This window comes from Poromitra crassiceps (genome assembly GCF_964638095.1).
Source record: "Poromitra crassiceps genome assembly, chromosome: 12".
Classification (NCBI taxonomy): domain Eukaryota; kingdom Metazoa; phylum Chordata; class Actinopteri; order Beryciformes; family Melamphaidae; genus Poromitra; species Poromitra crassiceps.
This window is the reverse complement of record NC_139632.1, coordinates 6,606,424-6,616,763: the sequence shown is the minus strand read 5'-3', so window position 1 is coordinate 6,616,763 and position 10,340 is coordinate 6,606,424. Positions and strand designations below refer to the sequence as shown.

General features: G+C 48.7%; 1 protein-coding gene across 1 annotated transcript in view; it reads right to left on the bottom strand.

The window, feature by feature from the left end:
• Window positions 1–10,340, bottom strand: part of hmcn1 (hemicentin 1) — a gene marked incomplete at its 5' end in the record, with an annotated part of 147,653 nt that continues 137,313 nt past the window's right edge. Inside the window, 13 exons of the mRNA XM_083647511.1 lie at window positions 1–1,312; window positions 1,568–1,694; window positions 2,084–2,203; window positions 2,445–2,813; window positions 4,619–4,747; window positions 5,355–5,480; window positions 5,674–5,787; window positions 5,897–6,031; window positions 6,152–6,271; window positions 6,371–6,433; window positions 6,723–6,960; window positions 9,194–9,315; window positions 9,538–9,675. Coding sequence (XP_083503637.1) covers window positions 946–1,312; window positions 1,568–1,694; window positions 2,084–2,203; window positions 2,445–2,813; window positions 4,619–4,747; window positions 5,355–5,480; window positions 5,674–5,787; window positions 5,897–6,031; window positions 6,152–6,271; window positions 6,371–6,433; window positions 6,723–6,960; window positions 9,194–9,315; window positions 9,538–9,675 — 2,168 coding nt within the window. The 3' untranslated portion in view covers window positions 1–945. The remainder of the gene's footprint in view (window positions 1,313–1,567; window positions 1,695–2,083; window positions 2,204–2,444; window positions 2,814–4,618; window positions 4,748–5,354; window positions 5,481–5,673; window positions 5,788–5,896; window positions 6,032–6,151; window positions 6,272–6,370; window positions 6,434–6,722; window positions 6,961–9,193; window positions 9,316–9,537; window positions 9,676–10,340) is intronic.

Sequence of the window (10,340 nt, the reverse complement as noted above, 5' to 3'; positions counted from 1 at the left end):
TTGATTATGGTTGGAGTATTATGGCACATTATGATGTAGTGACTGCAACTATTGACGGGGTTTCTATCTGATGCACTTGTGCCACCTAGTGTGGTTTTGATGGACAATTACCTGAGGACGCATGTTTGACAGTCAAAGATGAGCACCGTATGAGAAGAACAGCTGCACTCTACGGTCATCACAAATCCACTTTGGTGACTCATTAGACAAAGGACTAAGCAACAGTGGGTAACTGACCCTTTTTGGCCAGCGCAAGCGGGCCCTATATCTGGCTTTGTCCAGTCCCAATTTGCGTGCCGATTTGAGTGCCGATGCTCGTGAACGCTTTATCGCGCTGGCCATTATGCTAGGTTCCGACCTAGCCTTGTTCATGTTCAAGCACTTCCCAATAAGTTAATATAGGTAGATGTAAATATAGGCTAGCTAAGATTTCTTTTCGTGTCAGTGTGTGAGGAGGGTGGGAGGCAGCCGACATTCTGGGCCAGTGGTGGACCTATCGGCTCAGAGGAGTCGATCTAGGTCGTCCATAAATAACAGGGACAAGGGCGAATACGACAAGACAAAATAGCAAGCGTTTGAATAACAAAGTCACCATGGACTGAAGTGAGGATTCCAGGGATCGGGGCCAAATAAATAGCCAGTTTCATCCAACCAAAAGATCGTCTTGGGGTTCACCCTTTGCAGAGTACACCAGGGGTCTGTTACGATATCCACTTTCAATCTACTTCCTGGGTTAGCAGTGCTGTACGCACTCACTGGCCTCTCTCACACACTCCAAACAAGTCTTTTTTTCCCCCCAGTCTATTTTACCGATGTGGCTCCATTTCCAAACCACACCCACACCCCGCTCACACACACGCACGGACTCGCTCTCTTTCAGTGGTGCTGCATGCGGAGGATGCGACTCATCGGCGCCCCCTTTGTCTCATGTCGTGTAAAGTGCTCTCAGTAGGGGTAGGCGGACACGGCGATGTAGACGATGAAGGTGGTCTGGTACTCGATGCCTCCGTCTTGGCTGTAGGAGAGCGCTCGGACCTTCATGCGGTACGTGTGGGGCTCCCTGAGCGCCCGCGTGGTGAACAGCACCCCCTTCAGGTTCTCGTCCCGCAGGGCGAAGGGTAACGTGGCGTCCTCGTCCACCACCAGGAAGGAGGTTCTGGGGTGCATCACTCCGTCCTGTGTGTAGGCCACCAGCCTGATCAGGTCCTGGTTGGCTGCGATGCCGAAGGGGAGCGACAGCAGCTTGTACTCCAGGGCGTAGGGGCTCAGCGCACACTCCAGGTCATTTGGCGGGCAGTTCTTCAGGCAGAACCTACAACATAGACGAATAGGGTTTTGGTTTCTACAAGTGGTGTTAAACTGAACACCCAGTTTTGCGGACAGGAAGAGAGTGCCTTTTTTTAGTGATTCATCTTCTAAAACATGCAATCTTTGGTTTAGTCAACAAGGATATTTGCATATTAGCCCATTGTTTAAATCCCCTAGTGTGAACTAATATTGTAGTTTCAAGTGAAGTCACATTGTTTGCCTTTCGGGTTAATCATCAGTGAGTAATGAGAGTATTTACCCTGTTGCTGGCTCCCTCTGGTAGTTAGGTGGACAAGGTGTGTCGATGCACTGGTAACTTCCTCTCATGTTGAAGCACATCCTGTTGGCACCACACTGGATATTCTGCTCCAGACACTCGTCTATATCTGGAGACACGGCACACAGCTTGTCACACAAGCGCCACTACGTTCACAAGCGCCACTACGTGCTACGTTCACAAGCGCCACTATGTGCTACGTTCACAAGCGCCACTATGTGCTACGTTCACAAGCTTCACTACGTGCTACGTTCACAAGCGTCACTACGTGCTACGATGACCACACAAGACATACTGTGACATGATTGATGATTGATGATGACAAACGGACATGATCAGAGGGACAGACAAACGGACATGATCAGAGGGACAGACAAACGGACATGATCAGAGGGACAGACAAACGGACATAATTAGAGGTACAAACAGATGGACATGATCAGAGGGACAGACAAAACGGATGGACGGTTACAGAGTAGACGAGATGGAGGTCCTCACCTTGACACGTCTTGCCGTTGGTCATGAGGCGGTAGCCGGCAGGACAGAGACACCTGTGGCTCCCTGGGGTGTTCATACACTCATGCTGACAGGTGTCCCTCACCTCACACTCATTCATGTCTGTTCGCACAGTGTCATGTAGACAAAATCAGAAAACAAAATCAACAGTGGATCCTCGAGACACACATTCCTAGTGAATTATTTCACATTGCATTATTCACAACAAGGCCACAAGCAAACCCTAAAGCAGCGGTGAAGGCCCGTCCACCTCGTAGCCTCATCAGTGGAGAGTTTCCCCCTCGACTGAGTTCAGCCGCTCCCTCATCTCATCTCAGCCCTGCCTATCCTCCATAATAGTTACCTAAGCAGCGGTCACCCCTGGACTCAAACCCCTGCGGACAGGCGGGGAAGCCCCGCTGCGAGGCCAGCGCGCGGGTCTCTCTGCGGCTACGGCCCCTATAGCGGCCCCCCGCGTTGGCCGCATAGGTGTGGTAGCTCTGAGAGGCCAGGTGGTGGTAGAGGCGCTGGTTGGAGCTCCTCTCGGGGGACGACTGCGAGGCGCGGTAGCCGTACGAATGGCTCTCGTAGCGGGGCAGCCGCTCCAGCCCGGCGCAGGACTTGCCGTCGCCCAGCAGGTGGCGCCCCGGCGGGCAGGTGCACTTGAAGCTGCCGGGAGTGTTGACGCACTGGTCGGCGCAGGGCCGAGGAAGCCGCTCGCACTCATTTATGTCTGCCCTCGGCACAAAGAGAGACCAGCACCAGAAACACAGAGAGAGAGACAGCAGGTAGGGGGAAGAGCAGGCAGGAGAGGAGGAGGAGGATGGAAGGATGGAGGGAAGATAGAGAAGGATGGATGGATAGAGAGAAAGGTGCAGACATGACGGAGGAAGTAAAGGAATATGGAAAGTGGATGATAATGAAAGGGGGATGAATAATGGAATAAATAGATGGATAAGGAGGTGTAGGCAGTGGAAATAGAAGATGAGGATGAGGATGATGGGGGGGAAGAAAAGGGGATACGTCAATTACCCCACTGTATGACAATACATGTTCATGTCCCTAAGACAGAAATGTATTGAGAGTGTGAATACATTCATCTCATTTGAATGAGAGAGTAAACCTCTCATATCAAAAGCAAAGTGCCGAAGATGACGACGACTTCAAATTACACCAATGCTGCAGCTAGCTGACATTTTATCCGGCGAAGCAATATCAAATCTCATTCATATTTGATATCAGGTTAGCCACAATACAGAGAGGCAAAGTGAACGTCGCTTCCTGCTTCAGCGCTGTACCAGAGAATTTCCTCCGCAATTCATTTTCCCATTAGACATTTCGTAAAATGCTTATAAAAAGAGTTTTACTGAACCAGATGGTTCAGCTATAGTTAGAGAGACCATAGAACATTTCACTCGGACCAAAACTACAACATCGAAAAAATATTTTCTTTAAACCCGAATTTTTTTCAACGTTTTGGTCGGAGTGAGATGTTATGCGATCTCTCCTGTTTCTAAATATATCTGAACCGTTTGGTTTGAACAAGTACAACTATTTTCACAAGCATTTCACCAAATATCTATGGGGAAATAAACGGCGGATGAAAATCTCTGGTACAGTGCTGCTGAAGCAGGAAGTGACGTTCCACTTGGGCTCTCTATTTGACAAAGACAGACATCGGTGCCCAGTGTTAATGATGTCACAGGGGGAGAAGAGTGAACGTATGCCATTACAAAGCGATAGCAACTCCAGAAGTAGCCAGAGCCATACATGTAGGTAAAGGTGGTAAGTTGAAAGGTCAAAGGTGAAAGGTAAGGAGAGTGACAGAGCAAAGAGGTGACGGTGCTGGTCTTGTCACGATGGGTGCGTCAAAGGAACCGTTCATTTTCAGCTTGACTTCCTCTGTAGTCCTTTCTTGCCCTCTCTCTTACTTGTGTTGACCACATTATACGCTGAGTGTCAGCTGATGCCATGCAGTCCTAACCTGATGCAGTCCACCTCTGCAGAAACAAGTGGACATTGACTTTTCAGTGATATTGAGTTAGTCAGGGGGGTTTCCAGTGCAGCGACTTAGTCATGTGAGCAAGCTGTGGCAGCCAGGGTACGATGACTGAGCTATTGGCAGATGACAGCAGGGTTATTTGAGTTTAAAACCAGGGTGAGTCAGGGACAGAGAGTCAGGGACAGAGAGAGAGAGAGAAGATTGCTGGCAAAGCAAGCAAGCAGCTGGGCGAGTGTAAGGGATGGAGTGGCATGGGGAAGACCGGGGCCAAATAACATTTGGAAATAGTTTCAAATATTTGAATTCTTGGTTAAATATCCTCAACTGAACAGACTTATATACCTGCAGGAAGTGACAATATCACTTGCCTTTTCAGTTCAAATCAAGCACTTGTTGACGTGTCATGAAAACGACCGGAACTGTGTTCGAGTCCTGTTTTACCCCCCCCCCCCCCCCCCCCCCTGGCCTGGTGAGGGGGTGAGACAGGGGACGAGGGTCAGGGGTCGGGGGACGAGGGACACAGAGAAGGTACATACCGACACAGGGCCGTCCCACACCCTGGGAGCGGTAGCCGCGTGGACAGGTGCAGTGGTAGCTGCCCCTGGTATTCTCACAGATCTGGTTGTATCTGCACTGATGGGTGCCATCTCTGCACTCGTCGATGTCTGCAAGAGGCCAACAGGGACACAGACAATTTGAGCATAATTTCGTGTTATTTCTGGCAGCCTACAGGGTCGAGCTCAGCTCACAAACCCCGCCCACATGATTTGATTTGATTTAATTTAATTCCAGTGTGCAATAACTGCAATTTGACACATACTGTACATAGATTGTAACTGTAACTACTTATTATATGCTATTCCACAATTCTTACTTTTACTATCCCATTGACCCTATTTTATTTTATTTTATTTTATTTTATTTTATTTTATTTTATTGCATTTTATTTTATTGCATTGTATTGCATTTTATTGCATTTTATTGCATTTTACTGTATTGACTGTTTTTACGTTTAGGGAGATACTGTGTGATACTGTGTTATGCTATGTTGTGTTATGTGGATATTTCATGCCTGAGTGCGAGCAACTGTAACTTGTCCCAATTTCCCCCCGGGGGATCATTAAAGTCGTTCTGATTCTGATTCTGATTCTGATTCACATCAGCTGATTTATTTCTAGGCATTCGATTGGCAAATCTCCCACAGAGCGCCCTCTACAGTATTTCAGGCTGCTTCATTTGACATGTGAGGTGACTCTGTAGCTGAACACTCACCCACACACGTCCCGTTGGCACCTTTGGTCATGCCACTGGGGCACAGGTCAATGCAGGTGTAGCCGCCCCGTGTGTTCTTACACTGCTGGTCAGATCGACACACCCTCTGTCTGCACTCGTTTATATCTGGGGCGAAGAGGGAGAGGAGGTTAGATCCTAAATGGAATCAAGTGTATTTCAGTCAAAATAGTGAAGTTCATTCTTAATTGTGACATTTGTGGCGTTTGTTGGGTGGTGTTCCTAAAAAGACAGTAGTGATTCTGGGGTCCACTACAAAATGACTGGTAAAGCATTGATCGGAGAGGGGGAAATGTCTAACCTAGACAGCGTCGGTTCCTCAGCTGGTACCCCGGCTCGCAGGCGCAGCGATAGCTACCGATGGTGTTCAGACAGTGTTGATTGCATGGATTGGACTCCTGACACTCGTTCACGTCTGAACAACAAAGAACACAAGTGTCAAAAGCGGCCTATATATCAGCCCACGTCAACGAATCAATTGAAATCATATGAATCAATTATAAAAAAAAGCATGTTGCTGTGACCTGTGCAACTCAGGCCGTCTGCTGTCCGCCTGAAGCCCCGCCCACAGCGCATGACACATCGGTATGAGCCAATGGTGTTCTCACAGTCCTGTCCGTCGTGGCACACGTGCCCGCCGAGCGAACACTCATCAATGTCTGGAGAAGATGGAGAAGAGTGACTGAATGACAAACAAAAGGACCGGTTCTGTAAGCGTAGAACTGTGCTGAGCAGTCAACATTATTATGGGCAGAAAATGTGTGTGAGTTGTGCTGTACCCTGGCAGGTCCTGCCGTCGGCTGAGATGGTCAGCCCTCGCGGGCAGGAGCAGTAGTAGGTGCCCATGGCGTTATGGCAGGTATGAGAGCAGGGGTTACCAGCCTCACACTCGTTGTCATCTGCAGTGCGACATGAACATCAAAGCAGTGAGTGTCTTGAAGAGCAACGATACATCTGACTGGACTTGTGAATAGCAGTGATTTGTGTTCAGACCTGACCTGCACAGTAGGGCCCGGCAGAATCCAAACTGAAGCCGTGAGGACACTGGTTACTGCGATCGCCTGGGAAGTACATCGAACATTTAGGGCCCAATCCCATTTCTTATTCTGACCCCTACCCCCCCTCGTTTTCGAGTGGCCCTCACTTTGCCCCTTGCCCTTCAAAACGGAGCCACAAGGGGCAGTAGGGGTTGAAATCTTCAATTTAAGACTAATTTTAAAACAGAAAACATGCAAGGGGAAAAGAAAGAGAAGAAGACAAAAAATACAGACTGTAATATGAAGCCAGTAAGCTGGGTCAGTCCATCTCTCACCCATAGATTAAGACATCATTTCTACAGTACATTCTCACCCTTGGCGATGCTGGCGTGGATGCTGTACTCCAGCACCTCCTCCAGAGGGTGGTAGTGAGCGCTGATGGCCGTGGCGTGCAGCGTCTCCACCAGGTAGGGCATCTTGCTCTTGGACACGTTGTAGGTGATGGTGTGGTTCCAGGAGTACGGCACGCTCTCCCGGTCGATGCTGAACATGCGCGTGGACAGAGCGTACAGCCGGCCCGGGCCCGTCTGGATGTAGTCTTCTGTGTAGTCCTGAGTGGAGCACAGTGCACACACGTGAGGCACGCTTCAGAAATCACATGTTGAAATAGAGTAGTGCTCCACCCTCTGCCGATCTGCGGAGAGCCGAAACTGGCTCCATGCTTCTTCCGAGACATGGGCAGTAGCCAGCTGCTTCTTTTCACCTGACAGGGGAAGCTTCACCGGTAGGACATACTGTAGCACGTGGGAGGATCACACTATTCCAACGAGTTCCCCTCCCTCCGAACAGGCCAGAGGAGGCACCACTTCAGCGACCAGGATATTGCATGTTTTTGGTGAGGGGTTCCTATATGAAGGAAACCCCTAGGGGGCACGGGGAGAACAAGCAAACTCCACACAGAAAGGCCCTTTTTGACGACCCCACCCGGGCGGTGGGCACTCGAGGACATGCGGACGGGCACACACTCCTTCAGCGCTCACAGCGTCCCAGGTGGGAATCGAACGCGGGACCTTCTAGCTGTGAGGCTAAACTTACAATTCTAACATTAAATTGATGTATTTCTGTATTATATTGTAAGCACACTGAATCACACATTATTGTTTGTATTTTTACCCCCGTTTTCTCCACACTTGTACTTGGCAATTCCCCCTGCTATCCTGGTCGTGGCTCCACCCCCTCTGCCGATCTAGAGAGAGTTGTAGACTAGCACATGCTTCCTCCGATACATGTGCTTTCGCCAGCCCCTTCTTTTCACCTGGCAGCAAGGAGTTTCACCGACAGGACATAGAGTGTGGGAGGATCACGCTATTCCCCCTAGTTCACCTCGCCCCTGAACAGGCACTAGTGCAGTGGCCAGGACATACAGTATACCCGTAATCTGACTTCCCACCCGCAGACATGGCCAAATGTGCCTGTATGGACACCCGAGTCGACCCGACCCGACCAAGCCGAAGGTAACACGGGGGCTTGAACCTGCGACTCTTGTTTTGTTTTTATGCCTCCGCCGGCGATAGCCGGGCCGGAGGCATTATGGATCCGGGTTGTCCGTCCGTACGTCCGTCCGTACGTCCGTCCGTCCGTCCGTACGTCCGTCCGTACGATGTTTGTTAACGCGATATCTGAGGAACGCCTGGACGGAATTTCATCAAATTTGCCTCAAACATCGACTTAGACTCAAGGATGATCTGATTAGATTTTGGTGGTCAAAGGTCAAAGGTCAAGGTCACTGTGACCTCTCGAACGCCATTTTCAAGCTTGTTAACGCGATATCTGAGGAACGCCTGGACGGAATTTCATCAAATTTGCCTCAAACATCGACTTGGACTCAAGGATGAACTGATTACATTTTGGTGGTCAAAGGTCAAAGGTCAAGGTCACTGTGACCTCTCGGACGCCATTTTCAAGCTTGTTAACGCGATATCTCAAGAATGCCTTGACGGAATTTAATCAAACTTGTCTCAAACATCGACTTGGACTCAAGGATGAACTGATTACATTTTGGTGGTCAAAGGTCAAAGGTCAAGGTCACTGTGACCTCTCAAACGCCATTTTCCAGCTTGTTAACGCGATATCTCATGAATACCTTGACGGAATTTCATCAAATTTGCCTCAAACATCTACTTAGACTCAAGGATGAACTGATTACATTTTGGTGGTCAAAAGTCAAAGGTCAAGGTCACTGTGACCTCTCAAATGCCATTTTCAAGCTTGTTAACGTGATATCTCAGGAATGCCTTGACGGAATTTCATCAAACTTGTCTCAAACATCGACTTGGACTCAAGGATGATCTGATTAGATTTTGGTGGTCAAAGGTCAAAGGTCAAGGTGAGCTCTCAAACGCCATTTTCAAGCTTGTTAGCGCCATATCTCAGGAATGCCTTGACGGAATTTAATCAAACTTGTCTCAAACATCGACTTGGACTCAAGGATGAACTGATTACATTTTGGTGGTCAAAGTTCAAGGTCACTGTGACCTCTCACACACCCAATTTCCAAGCTCTGTAACGCAACATCACAGGAGCGCCTTGACGGAATCTCTTCCAATTTGCCTCAAATGGCGATTTGGACTCCAGAATGAACTAATGGCGGAGGCATAAGTCCGCGTTGCGGTCGTTCTAGTTTTCCTCGTTTTCAAATTTGAGGAATATTGGTAACTACTTGAAATAAGTAAATCATGATAGTTTCGCTATTGTTTCACTTTGTAACTTCAATGTAGTAAATATAGCTAATAAAATAGGCCCTAAAGTCTAATGGCTTCTGTCCTGCTGTAGTTATTTCTGTACCTTGATGCTGATGTCAGCATGCGAGGGCAGCTGCAGGATGTGTCCGTTCACTACGATGTCCAATAGCAGCGCTCCATCCGAGTCCAGGCCCCTGGCAACATGGGTCATCCTCAGGATCTCACCTAGCAACCAGCCAATCACAACACAGAGGTGTCTCATATTTCAACCTCATAATAACGTTATAGGTTACACCCACATCCACAATCCTGTCAGTAGAGTGTATGCACTACAGCATGTGCTTATAGTCATAATAAATACGCAGGCACGCAGGCACGCACACACACACACACACACACACACACACACACACACACACACACACACACAAGCCTTCTTATTCTTACCTGTGGCGAACTCCACCTGTGTCTCTCGCCTGAACACGCCTCCTGTCAGCGTGTAGCCGTTGACAGCCTCTCCTACTTCCTGTGCCGTGGTCCAGTAAATGGGGTTCAGGATGGAGATCAGCTTCCTCATGGCTGGGCCTGGGATCAAAGGTGTGATTCATTATGAGCCTCACTAAGAACGTTCAGGAGAGGAGAACATCTTGTAGTATTTACATCAACAACTTAGTAGCGTAGTAGCTGGCCTAACCCAGCACTGAGCCATATCCACAAATAGGTACTAGCAAATTTCTATTGCACAGCTAGTGTTTCACTCCATATACAATGGAATGCATCACTTTACTGAGTTTTTTTTATATGATTTGGTCTGTGCATTTGTTACCACATTTTGTACTTTGCAATTTAAAACCCACATTTCTAGGAGCAAGGAGGGAGTGAACAAGAATGAACTTGAGCTGGACGAGAGCAGGGCAGCAGGGGGAATTAGCTCAAATGGTAGAGCGCTCGCTTAGCATGTGAGAGGTAGCGGGATCGATGCCCGCATTCTCCACTCCTTTTGCTCTCACTGCTACTGCTGCTGCTGCTGTTGTGTTGACTTGAGAAGAGGAGGAGTTTTGTTCAAGAATAGAGGCTCCACACAGCTGGAGAGATAGGTAGAGCCTCCACACAGCTGGACAGACAGACAGGTTTCCATAGTTCTGAAGGTCTGAGGAGGAAAAGAGCTGCACTCTTCTCAAGTCAACACAGCCAGAGAGTACAGAGAGTAAAAGGAGTGGAGAATGCGGGCATCGATCCCGCTACCTCTC